We start from the raw sequence: 14,596 nt of genomic DNA, 5'->3' as shown, positions 1-14,596 counted from the left end.
GTATTATAGTGCTCTTATATGTTTATTGTTTTAGACAATCGGACATTGTGTGTTTGTAAGTGAGGTTTTGAAGTGTTTTATATTATTACGTGTGGTGTTTTAGATATAATGCAGTTTATCAAGAAAGTGCTTTTGATGTAAATATTTACCATTTTTAATAATTTAAAATAAATGTGATAAGATAAGCTAGTTTTTATTTTTTGACTATGGTACTCAGTACAAATGAAAAGTATAATGAGTTCTATAATGATGAAGTAATATACACTCACGGGCAATGAAAACGTCCCACTGAGAAAAGCACCAAATTTCTCCATAACGGAATAGGCGAGCTTAATGACGCCTTCTGCATTTCACGGAGAATCAGGATATTATAAACTAAAAACTTTAATATTTTGTTTAAATTATACATTAAATGTTTGAAAAAATTGGGGTTGTTTGGTGTCGGCATGCAGGCAGGACATGTAAGGAAGTAGATGAGACGGTTGAACACATTCTGTTAGCTTGTCCACCTACTACAGAAACAAGATTATCTATTCTTGGACCAACAGAGCGCCTATCTCAGCTATTGGAACACCCAGGCTTGCTACTCCAGTTTACTCGGGAGCTAGGCTGGCTGAGCTGAAATCAAGGGGATATGTACAAAGGTTCCACTCGAGAGAGACACGTACAGGAACTTCACCCCCTACCAGAATAGAATAGAATAGAATAGAATTAGTGTCGGCATTTTGTGAGTGCAACTTTTTCATTGCCCGTGAGTGTAGTAGGTGTACAACACACTACCCGCATCGCTACGGCTCAAAGTGTTCAAATGCAGGTGAAATAGGAACGGACATGTGACGGCACGTAGGACATACGACATTAAACACAGTCAGTCTGTCGACTACTCAATCAATGTGACTGTCGTTATGTCGATGCGTTAGATAGAGAACTACATAAAACTCCATGAGTAAATTGATGAACTTACTTTAAAAAAAACTTAAGGTAGTGAAAATCGTTATTTATAATCTAACACAACATAATTCTGACTTAAAACTATTATAGTAATTTACTTAATAAGCACACATGTCATCATCTGAGGTAGCATTCTTTGCAATTTAACTTTATATTGATATTTACTTTCAGTGCCTTAACTCTGTCAGGGGCAATGGGCATCAGCAGAGAAAAGCGAGGTCTTATATTTCCACCCACCAGTCTTTATGGGGTAAGTCACTAATTATAATAAAACCGTCAGCAGCTAATAATAATACTGTTGGACAAAGAGGCATAACTTAAACAGCGTGATAATGCTAATTTACCTAGGGGGTCACTCTCAGTCGACGAACGAAAGAAACAAGAACGCAATCGGCACGCTTTGTGTAATGAGATAGATCCATAGTTTGGACGGTCGAATGGCGTAGTAGTTAGTCGACTGCTATGCCGAAGGTCCCGGGTTCGATTCCCGGCTGGGGCAAATATATGTTTAAAGACAGATATTTGTACTCGGGTCTTGGGTGTTGATATTTATATTTAATATGTATCTATCTATGTATTTGTGTAGATATATCAGTTGTCCGATACCCATAACACAGGTTCTGCCTAGCTTGGGGTCGGATGGCCGTGTGTGAGATGTCCCCACATATTTATTTATTTATAGTTGGCGCAGCGCTCCAAAACTTTGGAAAATCAAATCTGCAGTGCTAATCACGACTCTATCTTGTTTAAGTGAATTTTTAATGTATATATATATATATATATATATATATATACATATATATATATATAGGTATAATATTTCAATATTTATATGTATGGAATGATGGAGCATCCGAAAGAGAAGAGTCCAAACAACCGAAGATGACGTGTATTTATATGTTGCGTCGCTGCTCCCCGCGCTCCCCCTCATGTCCCGATGTTACCAGCTTCACTAGCGGCAACAAGTTTCTCTACATAATCTTTAATCTCCCCAGACGTTCTTGGCCATAGCTGTACCTATAGACATCCCGGACAAGAACGTGTTCGTGTCGTACAACTTCGAGTCCAACTACAGCACGCTCAACAACATCACCGAGATCGACGAAGTGCTGTTCCCTAATCTACCGGTAAGTGTGGCCAAATTTAATTTGTTGAAGCGAGGATTCTGACATTTCTGACCCGCACTTACGTCCAATAGCGACCGAGCGGCATAGTGTGCACCAATGGCGTGAAGCAACAGAGCAATAGCGGCCGAGCGGCATAGCTCGCATCAATGGCGTGCTATGATAGACCAATAGCGGCTGAGCAGCATAGCGCATACCAATAGCATAGGAGCGTAGCTCGGCTTTGATACATTTCACAGGTCCAACCGACAGTGGACTACGAATATTGATGATAGTAATATTACAAATCATTATTTTGTAATTTGCAGGTGGTGACGGCGAGGCATAGCCGCAGCATCACAAGGGAGCTCGCCTACACTGTTCTCGAGACAAAATTTAAAGAGTAAGTCACCATGCTCATCGTTCTAGTTCATATCATTACATTTACATTCATACCTTGTACTAACTAATGTACTTCCCTACGAGTTGCTATACCTACCCACTTTTAGTCAGTGTAATAGATCACATGTCACAAAATATGTGAATCACTGTTCCGGAGCAACGATGCCAAAGGAAGACGTACACCGTCAATTTGAATGAAATAAAAGCCGTTTGTGAGTTTGACAAGCTACAAGAGTGTACTCGTATCGTTAAAGTGGAGCTACAGTCAACAAAAAATATTAAGATCCACCCCCGACGATACAAAGGGAAAGTAGTCGAAATAGAAAAGTATTTGAGGTGCCCCTGAAGGATAAAAAGCTAATTGTACTTACAGCTCGGTTAAGTATTTTTTATTTCACCTATGTGACGAATATGTGAATCTGAAAGGCTATATAGCACGGTGCGCAATGAAGACGTGACAAAAGTTCTCCGTCACGGTCACTCTTCAGGCTGCGAGATGTGAGTGAGCGCGATGCAAAACTTTTGTCACGTCTTAAATGTGCCCTTCGAACATTAAAGTGATCTGTTTTGCTAACCCTACAACCCTTCCCGCCCTCAGACACGGTCTGGGCGGGCGGGAGTGCCTGCTGCGCAACATCTGCGAGGCCGCCGAGACGCCGCTGCACCACAACGGCCTGCTTGGCCACATCATGCACATTGTGTTCACGTGAGTTGCTGTTGAGTTACAATTGAGTTGTAAATGAGTTGTTTGGTGTCAAAATTGGCCAACGAAGTTTTTCTTTAGTTCTGATTTTTCAATGCTACGCCATTCACACGTTTTTCATGTCTTAACTATAACTTACTCACTAGGTATAAAGTTATCTAACCTCTGATTGCAAGGTGATGACAAATCATCATCATCATCAGGCCAGTAATCATCCACAAATGGCATATATTATCTTAATTACCTATGTCCATATTGAATATCTAATCCAATTTGAACTAAACATAGCCAAGAACAATTTCAATTAAGTCCTAAGTGAATCGAATAAAATCAATCCATCCATTTTGAATTAAAATTTACCTACAGATACACGCATAAATAAAACCTTCACAAAATCTTTTTTGTCAGTCAGTGGTTAAAGATCATTAAATTTAATGAGACAAGTTTTGTAAATTGAAAACAGTACTTACCGTTCTATATTTCACGAAGATTAACTTGTCTGGAACACAGACTATAAATTCCCGCCAAAGAATGAAAGTTTCCGACGTAACACACATTTTCGCAACAAGTTATAATGAAAACTATAACTTTTGAGTTTACACCTCCTTGAGTTTACATTCGCTAGTGGTTTAGATCACATGGCTTATGTTTTTCACTTCAAAAGTTTATACTTAGTTAACTGAGGTCTCGATGTAACTAAACTGTGTATTTTAATTTCATTTATTTCATTTTATTCATGAAATATTTTGAAAATACCATGATTATAATAAATATTTCATTCTAGTCTGCTTTTATTTGAAATAGGGCGCGTTATATGGTGGAACTCACACACACACACACACACACACACACACACACACACACACACACACACACACACACACACACACACACACACACACACACACACACACACACACACACACACACACACACACGAACACACACACAAAACATGTCTGCTTTTGTAACCTGAATAATTACCTAGTTTAAGTTCTAGTTCTAATAAATTACTATATATTAAGTTAACATAGTAAAATCCATTAATGGCCTTATTTATAAACAATGTTAGCAAACTATGTTAATTAAGATGCTGTGGATTTCTGTTAATAAATAAAATAAAATAAAAATAAAATAAAACTCTATAATTTTAGCCAGTTTTATGAGTCCCACTTACATTGATAATGGCAACAAACATCATTTCCGTTAACTATCAAACCCCCACACTTGAAATACTTACACCTTACCCTTCTTGTTAGAGAAGTACTTATGCTCCTTGCCTTAACCTAATGAACTTCCACCCCTCCACAGGCCGTCATCATCAGCGGAGGAAGGCCTAGACGACGAGTACTACGAGGCGGAGGCGTCAGGCAGGGCGGGCAGCTGCGCCCGGTACGAGGAACTGTGTCCCGTTGGCTTGTTTGACTTGATTACTAGGATTGTGGAGTTTAAACATACCTGAGGTGTTTTGTGCTTAGTAAATAAATTATTGGGATTTTATGGTGTTATTTTTTTTTCGAAAATATTTTAAGAAAGGTGTTCTACAGTCAAGTCCGCGTTGTTCTATGTCTGAAGTGACTATCGGTAAAATTGAGATAAATCAATAATTTTCTTCTTCTTCTTGTCGTGAAGATGAAGAAGGTGACGTTGATAACTAGGAAACTTGTTTGCCGCCGATACTGAGTATACAGTTGTATGCGGAATTTCATATTAAATATAAGTGGCATGACTTATACCTATTTGGAGTTTTACGTGGTCTAGTAACAAGTGAGCAGTTTGCTTACGCAAACGCAGCCTAGGGTGTAAATATGATTATATACATTTTTATAGTAACTAACAAAAAACTGAAAATTTTTCATGATAGAATATTCATCTCACTTCGCTACGAAAACGATTTAATATCTGGACTGGGCAGTCAACAGTTGCAGCAATGAAAACACTTAATTCAATTAATGATATTAATTTATTGTGCATTTTATTTCATATTTGAATAATCTATATTCACTTCAATTTTACAGTTAATTTTAAAACAAATTCACAGCCATAAGATCATTAATGAGAGTGATTTTTTATAATACATAATTATTTTGCGTTGTTGGAGTTTTAAAACTAAAAAAGTAACCATAGTTTGTGTATAAAATTGAGCTCGTCCATTTTTGAAAAAGGAATTAATAATTCAAATATTTATTACAATCTACACCTTATTAAATAACAGCGACATGGGCATATTACATACGAATAAATATACCTGTTTCTATAATATATTTAAATTTATAATTACTTGATATTATATTTTCATAAGTTACTTATTTTATGAATATTAAAATTAACAACTTCGTCTTTATAGCAAGCAAATCAAATCCATTCGAAAATATTAGATCTAGCTGAATATTCATACATAAAAATTTCGGTTCCAGAGGATTCTTAATCTATTATGTATGTGACAGACATAGGAACCAAATTTAACTGATAATCCCAATGGTCTCGATATCCTTCGGGTAGAAGAAGTTGTTCTTCCGCATTGGTATAGAAGAGATCTGCTGGTCCACTGGGACCCTGGTATCGTAGAGTGATGGTGACTGGAATATGATGCCGAAAGTACCCACGAAGCAGGCGATAGTGAACAGCCACAGGAAGAATCGGTCCAGAACCATCGACATGAATTTCCAGTCTTCAACCACCTGCGGACAATAAGGGAATGTTGGTTAGAATGATCTCTGTTCTCTGTGAGCCTGGTACTTCTGAAATACGAATCAGAAGAAAGTGTAAATCAAGGTAAAGTGCTTTTCAAAGAAAAAACACATTGACATTTTGCTGTGGTGTAAGGTGGGGGGTTAAAAAATACTTAACTGCTTTTTACCGATAAGGTACAGATTATTTATACCTACTAAGTAAGGCCCGTAATAATTTATTTTCAACCAAAATGTATATTGGAACAACATAAAGCAGGTAGATTTCATGATGTCTTCGCTCAAAACTTGCCAACAATGCTTCTTTTGAACCCCTGAAAGTTATTTTTAGAAAAAACCTTTTCCAAACCCTTTCTATGTGAAGCAATATTCCTAAGCTTCCTTTAAAAGTTTGGCTATCGAGGCCAATTACAAAAAAGACACGATTTGACTTCGGCGCAGGCTATTTACCGTCTACAAAGAAGGCTGGTTTAATTGGCCCCCTTTCTCAGAACAATGTAAAGTTTTTAAAAGACATTTTTCATTATTTTCCTCAGAGTGAAAGCTCTTAAGTGAAGAATAATGAAAACGTATCAAGGAACAATTTCCGTTTAGAGATTAGAGACGCTTGTCAACAATAAACATTAAAGGACTTTCGAGTTAGGAGGCTTCAGCCTGAAAGCTTTGAATTACGAAAACCTGAGGTTTATGTCATTATTATTATTACTCAAAACTTTGACTATTTTAAGAATTGAGATGAAGTTTTTCAAAACATAAAGCATACGTAACATTAACTTGTATCGTTGTTCTCACTGGTAAACAAGAGTTATCCCTAATATTAGACTATAAGTTAACCCTTCACTCGTACCACCTAGTACATAAATACCACATACACAAACTGCCATAAAAGGACATCCGTAAACAAAGTTATCATAACGAACATGAGGATACGCTGCGTAAAAAAAGCCTTCGAAATGTCACAGCCAACTACCTATATTTTAATACGAACTAGATAGAGTGTCAGTGCAAAGGAAACGTCTCGATGAATAACACCCCACTCAGTGACATAAACTGAGTTCTGATTTTGAATTATTTCAGTTAGAAAATTTGTGACCTCATTCATTGGTACAATGTTGTCATTAGATTGAACTTACAACGATTTGACGTAAACAGAATGAGCATAGTTTTTTGCTTTATTTTGAACATGACACACCATCTTCTCCGTATATTATTAATCTAAGCGCTGCGCAAAAACAAGCCTTCGAAATGTCACAGCATTAAAAATTAGGTCTGCAGCAGTGGGACATGGCTCAAAACGTATTCATTTTATCCACAGCAGTACAAACCATATATCTTGCCAACATAATGTAGCCGGGCGATCCCCAGAGTGAGGTGCACTCAGAGCAATTTCGGACTTTAGAATAACGTTATGGTTCGTCTAAGGTTGCGACAGCCTTTTGCAAGCGAACTGTGACCGCGCGATGCGTTTGGAAGAGAACAGATAGTTAGGTAGGTAAATCAACAGTAAACGTAAGAATAAGGAATGAAACTATAAAAAGAAGAAAATACTGGATTCGGGTTCCCATTTGTTATCAGAAGCTATTTATGTAAGTATTTACTTAGTTGTTATAATTACACTCACGGGCAATGAAAAAGTTCTACCCACAAAAACACCACACGACCCCGGTTTTTTCAAACATTTCATTTAAAATCTAAACAAAATATTACCGTTTTTAGTTGGTGATATCGTGATGCTTTGTTAAATGTACTCCAATGTTGCAGAAGGCGTCATTAAGCTAGCCTTTTGCGTTTAGTAGTAATTTGGTGTATTTTTCAGTGGAACCTTATCAATCAACAAATAATTCTGGCTCATTACTATGTTGGTAAAAGCTAGTACGTAGGAAGCATTACTTCTAAGAACCATTCTGCATATGACACAGTTTCCGACAAGTTGCAACCTCCATTTATCCCCTTCCAAGTCGGGACGCTACACCGCTAACTTATTTCGGCAGTGGATAAAATGCCAATTTATTTATTCCATTAATCCTGAAATTCGGTATTCTCGCGCCGCTCGGTGTGTTAAGATAAGGCGGGGGTCCATTAATATAGGCGAGGAGCGACGCCTCTCAAACAAAAGTGAATGAACTGTTTCTAAATAAGTCAAGTGCAAATTAAGTTTTTCCTCAAAATGTCCCTTAGAATTTGAGAAAAGTGCTCGAAAAGTCAATTTGTTTGTAAACAAGGTGATAATGATTATGTAGGACAGTTGGAAATATACAAAGAGGAGAGGAGTCACTTTCTGTTATTTAAAACATTCACACCACACCCATAATCTCCAGTGTACCTGGATAAATTTTTTTTACGCCTACAAGAGTAAGATTTGATAATTATTTGATAATCTTTCTAACTATAACCTATAACTAGTGAACCTCAAAATTAGGTAAAGTGAATTATTTAAGGATCTCAAATTAATTGTTTGTTTTAATAATTGGATATAGCAAGGTCTACAGCAACGGAACTCCAAACCGTCAGGTTCCTTCACAGGGTGGTTTATTTTCAGTGGCTTATAAGAGCTTACCCTAACGGAGAGCCCTTTATTTTAGGTATACAGTATATATAAGTATTTTTTAAAATATAAGTACACTTTGACGATTTTGAAACGTTATTTTTTGAGAGCTGTATGCTATTTATTCCGAATGTTGCTTAGAAATTATCAAAATTTAATCGGTAATATCTAGGTAATTTCCGTCACTGTCAAAATGTACGGCTAATTTGTTAGTTCGAAAAGTGGCATTTGTTTTTTCCATATGTTTGTGTAGATTCGAAAATAGTGACAGTTGTTCTTTTTCAATCTTTTTCAATATGTTTGTGTAGATTCGAAAATAGTATCGAATCCTGAGCTCGCGGCTCTGATACTATTAAATATCTTAGACTAGACCTGTGTGTGGCTCGAGCGCAGATAAAGCACCACCCTGTATAATCGGTTTTGTGTGATATTGATGGCCGCGGATCTCATCTGTCAGGTTGTGAAAGGTTGAAATATTGTGTCGATATCCGTAATAGATAAAGACTATTCAGATAACGGCTTGCGTTCCCGGAATATATTTACGACGCCATTTTTTCCCCTTTTGAGAACGTCGCCGGTGAGCAAAGACTGTGACAGTATCATTTTACCTTCAAAGAACCAATAATGTTTTCTGTAATCTGTTTTGCAGCTTTTCATCGTCAATCACTAATCTAATAGAAGTCCATAAGTAGTGTCTCTACATTAAATGCATTACACTATTTAACTGATATATACTGCAGCACACTTAAAGCATATACTGCTACTTGTTACTGTAATGACGACCGAATGGCGTAGTGGTTAGTGGCCCTGACTACTGAGCCGATGGTCCCGGGTTCGATTGCCGGCTGGGGCAGATATTTGTTTAAACACAAATATTTGTTCTCGGGTCTTGGATGTGCCCGTAAAATGGTAATAGGCCCGCCCCCTATTACATTGGGACTAACATAACACTCTGGCGAAAAGTGGGTGCAGCAATGCACCTCTGCCTACCCCGCAAGGGAGTACATTAGTACAAGGCGTGAGTGCGTGTGTTGTGTTGTTTTGTTACTGTAACCCACAGATTGATTAAACCACATCAGTATTTAAAACATGACTGTGTATTTTTACGTACATCGAGATATCCAAAGTTATTACATCCAAATGTAAATGAGACACCCGCTTTTATGAGACTTACAGGGACATGGCCTTGGGAGTTTCTGATTGGACTAATCAAAAGTTACCTTTTTCTTGATACAAACTCAAAGCAAACCTCTCCAACTGATTAATTTGTTATAATTAAAACAAAACTTTACAAAAATAGCAACAAAGCTAATTTAGAGGACACTGGATGGAGGAAAGGAGAAATACATTTAATTACGTATTTCCTGAGTCTTTGAACCGTATTTAATCTAATTGTAGGGAGACGTTCTAGTTCTTTCTTTATATGGCACTCCATTACAGGCAGCTTTTGAACTAATAAGTATATACATATACCTATTATATTATGAGTACCTACATCTTGTAAGCATCTACGGATGTAAGATTAACAACGATCCATAGACATAGACATAGACATAGACATAGACATAGACATAGACACATCGTTTATTCACTCACAAAATACACATCACAAATACAAAACAACAATGTAGGTACAGTGGCATAATGAATAACAATAATTGTGGTGTGTATTATGTCAGTAAAATGGCTCTGACTCAGCATGAAACATTTAAATTTTATTATGTATTTGTAACTTTGTTGTGGATTTTTTTATTTACTTACGAATTTCAACAGTTCCTGATTAATATAAAAGTGGTTCAGAATGATGTGCTGAGTTTTAATTGATTGAGATTTTAGGTCCCATAAATACAAACCGCAAAAAACACTTCTCGTGAAAAAATACCCTTGAAGAATAACTTCTTAGAAATCTGACAGCGGCAATTTTAAAAGCAGCAAACAGAATACATATTTTACAAACACATCTACATAATCGGTGTTCGGAAACTGGGTTGGTTTAAAATTTATTCAGCCTGAGGGAACCATTCGTCGTTGTTTCAAAAATGAACTGTGGTTATCTGGAAGACGTTGAGACGTGTGCAGACTTACAATATCCACTTCCGTTTCCGTTTACTGGCTAGTCATCCGCCGAGAATTACCTCCAAGGACATTGTGACAGGTTAGGTTTCATAGCGCTCACTATAATGTATTGTCTAGGGACCATTGCAGTTTCTGAACTTTTTCTTGGCATGACAGTTACAAACCTTTGTCACCGTGGTAAATAGAAACTGGATCTGAAAAACCTAGAAACACGTACCGTCCAAACATCAAAAGTGAATTATCCTTGCACTGGCACTTTGGTTATTTAATAACGTCACGTATTACCGAAATTCCTACAACTCATACTATAACTGCGAACTAAACGCTTACACATTTCCGTACCTCTAGGTAATAAAAGGCTGCATGTTTTCACAAAGCAGAAACCACCTTGAAAGCAGTCCCGGGCGCGCTAAGAATCCGATATCGAATCAGCGGCGGCCCAATGACTCTGAATCGGGGATGCCAAATCCAATTTAAGTTGGCGCTCAAGTTGGTCTTAAAAGCAGCGGGAATTTAAACTTCTGCGTTATATCGAGCTGTGGTCAATCGGATGACGTCATCAGTTCAATTTGCTTCCCGCGGCATTGATTAGATATTGTACGAGTGGGTTTGAGTTAAATTTAGTTGTGATTCTTGGAACAATTTAACAGTAGAACGGAGATAGATATTACCTATATCTACAAGTTGTATCCAACCAGCTGAGAAATACACAGTAACAGGCAAGGATATAAGTAGCAAACGCCATTACTGAAGCCTGCATCACCACATTTTCTGCAGTTCAATGCCCCGCACAATGGAACGTCTAAAATCCGTGTATCGAGCTAAAAATATAACCCGGCCCCCACAGGCCAGAGCGCTGCAAATCGGTGTAAACAAACCTCCGAACAAGGCTACATCGTACAGAGCGCCCCTATCCCGGTAATTCTATTTGCTCGGGGAAATCTCGAAACCGCACGTATGTGTGTTACATTGCAAGTTTATGGCGTCTCGCGGGTGCAGCCGGCGGGACTAAGCACGCAAGCTATGGCGTGCCCGCGAAAACAACACTGGACTTTTTAGCACGGTAGCACCTGTATGTGATTTGAAAAAGTCATTTCGTGGGAGGTTTTCAGGTTTTCAGTCCGCATGAATTAGAAGATAAACCCTAAGCATTCATTGTAAGATTAAATATGCGTGGACTAAATATAGGAGACTTAGGAGATCGATTCAAAGTACCTATATGTGTTGTAATGATATTACATTAATAGAACCAAATAGTAGCCTTTTCAAGCTCAAGGAGGTCGAAGTTGAAAGCGCTGCAAGCAATATTACATGAAGCGATGTAGCGCTGACCGTAGACGTAGAGGCAGAGGATAACTTTTTAATAAATCTCGCTGTAGAAAACTTATAATTTCAACGGTCGAGGTTATTTTTCAGTTGGTTAAGTTACATTGTTATGAATTTTTAAGAAGTTTGTTGTCTTCGTTTGTTTGAAAGTTATGAAAGTATGCAATTATTTGTTTGAGAGAGATACCACCACAGCTAAAATAACATTCATACCATAGATATTTTACAAAATATTCTTATATGTGTTTCTAAGTAAGTTTGTACAAAATTATTATAGGTAGGTACTTACTGAAAATACGAGAAATTACACAGTTTAAAAATAAATCCAATGTTAGAAATCCCTTTCCGAAGTAGGTGCCGACACATCGACAAATACCATTACTGCTGGACGGCTGTCGATGTCAAATAGCTAATGCGTTTTCTTTCCATTGGGGTCACTCTATATTATGAAAAACGAAGTATCGGAGCGCTGCTGCGCGAGCCGCGACTCTATCTCACTGTATTAAACGTGCCGATGGCTCGACAGCTCTTATCCGTTCCTTTTTAGTCAGTATAGAGTAACCTCACCACTGCGGAAACCTATGTACAGGGCAACATATTTCATTTCTGAAGCTACAGCGTCCGCCACATGTGTGTGTATACATAAATGTATGTGTTCACACGAACAACTTCGGAACGTAAATCTTGCAGTTGCAATACTTCAAAATATCACCCCCAAGTGGCATCTTCTGAAACTTTCATAGTCACTAGTCGCGTCCACGAACTTAATAGAGCTATTTGGCTAACAAGTTTATCTTGTGTTTCGGCTACTTCGGCTATTAGCTACGTATGGATTATAAACAAATTAAAAGTTATACCTAATTATGTTACTCTACTGTAATTATATTTCTAAGCAGTCTAGATTCAGTTAAAGCCGCGGAAAACCCCACTTAATTCCACGGTCACAAGACATAAATTTGTCAACCAGCCGTCGCGTCGCTTCACAATGAACCCCCGCGTCCCATAGCTCTGCCTAATTCCGGGCGCTAAGTTTCATTACGACCCGATTCGAAATCGCGAAATCGGCACAAGCAAATTGCTAGTTATCGATTCCGTATTCTGAGACCCACGGGAAATGAGCGGGATTCTACTGAATCCCCTTTCTGGATAAAGTTCTCTCCTAGGACGCCAGTTCTGAACCGCAAATGTGTCCCGTGAATTTTAAAATGGCTCAAAGATATTGCTCGTTCGCGGACGACTTTTTGTTGTTATTAGTTAAATTCGCCTTTCTTTACTGCCGTAATTTGTATTATGGAAGCTGCAAACGTCTTAGTATAGGAAAATCGCTTTACCCCATTTACAGTTGGTTGGTTTCATAACAAAGGAGAGAGAATACTAACTTCAAGAAAGAAAATACATACAACATTGTTGTGCTTCCACTGGAATTTTTAAAATTTATTAGGTACCAACACGTGCCTACAAATTGGTTTTAAAAATAGAAAATCGTAAATTGGGTGTTTATTAAAATTTAACCCTTATGAGTCATGATAAGTATAATTTTAGAAATAAAATAAAATATTAAAGAAATGAATCTTGCTTTGCTCATGCCACTGTTGGCTTTAATTCTTCAAACCGTTTCAGAAAGATTATCATTCTTATCAGAACATCTAATCTCAACCACTTTTGCATTGTAAAACAGCGGCAGTGGCGGCGGCGGTGGCGGCGACATCTGAACATCAAAGAGCAAAGCAAGACCACGTCAACTGCAAAACTAACTGAAAAGGGCTGTAATTTCAGCTCTAAAATAAAATTAGTCTTATCTTATGTAATTAAATGTTTTACGAAGAATAGTGAGCGTTTAGGAATACGATTTATTTAACAATCTACATTTCTTATGTTTGCATTAAATGATAACTGGTAAATGGCTACTCCTAACACTGATAAATTTAGGTATTCGCTTAAAAATTAACCTTAATTTCCCAATATCTCTGATTTGACAATAGATTAAGTACCAGTTATTCCAAATACATTGAACATAATTATTGTAAAAATATCAACAACAAAAAAACTTTTTCAACTTTCAACATGCTTTCAGCCTCAGCTAATCATAGTAATCGCCACCCCTACGCTAGGGTTGCCCCTCATTAGTTCGTTCATTCATCCGAGAATGAATCCCCACAAGACCAATTCATTCGTTCTTAGCACCGAAGCCCATTACCAATATTAATCTAGCTAGTAACACAGAATAACTAATAGTAGAGCCAGTATGTATTTTGTGGTTCTGATTGTAGGTACGTACTGAACGAAAGGTTGTTTGTCGTTTCTCTAGTCCGGGAGTCAGTCATAACTCATACAGCATTTCCAAAGTTTGCAATTATTGCATGTATTATTCGCATTCGCAATTTTTGGCGTTTATTTTGATATTGTTGTGTCAGCTTGTAGGTCTTTTATCAAGTTAAATATAATCGATTTCCAGCTAAATTCGTTCGATAATCCTACTAAACATATACATCGGCGTGTCTAATAAAGATTGTGATATTTTTCTATATTATACTATATATTATACTATACAATTTTTTTATAAATATACCTAGTCCCAAGCTCCGGGTCTAGTATATGGACCTATCCATATACCGTACCTATGGACCTGTAGTACAGGTACTATACCCAGGTACTATCTGCGTTCCAAAATCAATTATTTACATCTATCACTCCGCGCCAAAACATCAACAAAATTAACTGGCATTCCTCTCATTTTTCACAAACTTCTTTATTATTTGAAAAAAAAAACCTAACAGGCCAGACTGCTTCTATGTAGAAA

At 37.3% G+C, this 14,596-nt stretch overlaps 2 protein-coding genes across 2 annotated transcripts in view; one reads left to right on the top strand and one right to left on the bottom strand.

Annotated features, from left to right (window-relative positions):
- LOC105396605 lies at window positions 1-4,657 on the top strand. Its single transcript, XM_011568611.3, has 6 exons — window positions 1-137; window positions 1,123-1,201; window positions 1,947-2,078; window positions 2,384-2,457; window positions 3,055-3,162; window positions 4,471-4,657. Exons 1-6 carry the CDS (start codon window positions 109-111, stop codon window positions 4,619-4,621), a joined length of 573 nt encoding a protein of 190 aa, XP_011566913.1. The 5' UTR covers window positions 1-108; the 3' UTR covers window positions 4,622-4,657.
- Window positions 4,658-5,133: 476 nt separating this feature from the next.
- Window positions 5,134-14,596, bottom strand: part of LOC105385413 (acetylcholine receptor subunit beta-like 2) — a 32,772-nt gene continuing 23,309 nt past the window's right edge. The window contains exon 11 of the mRNA XM_048628561.1: window positions 5,134-5,840. Coding sequence (XP_048484518.1) covers window positions 5,622-5,840 — 219 coding nt within the window. The 3' untranslated portion in view covers window positions 5,134-5,621. The remainder of the gene's footprint in view (window positions 5,841-14,596) is intronic.

The sequence above is a fragment of the Plutella xylostella genome, chromosome 21 (assembly GCF_932276165.1).
Source record: "Plutella xylostella chromosome 21, ilPluXylo3.1, whole genome shotgun sequence".
Classification (NCBI taxonomy): domain Eukaryota; kingdom Metazoa; phylum Arthropoda; class Insecta; order Lepidoptera; family Plutellidae; genus Plutella; species Plutella xylostella.
Note: the sequence above shows the minus strand (reverse complement) of the source record. Positions and strands in the feature narration are given on the sequence as shown.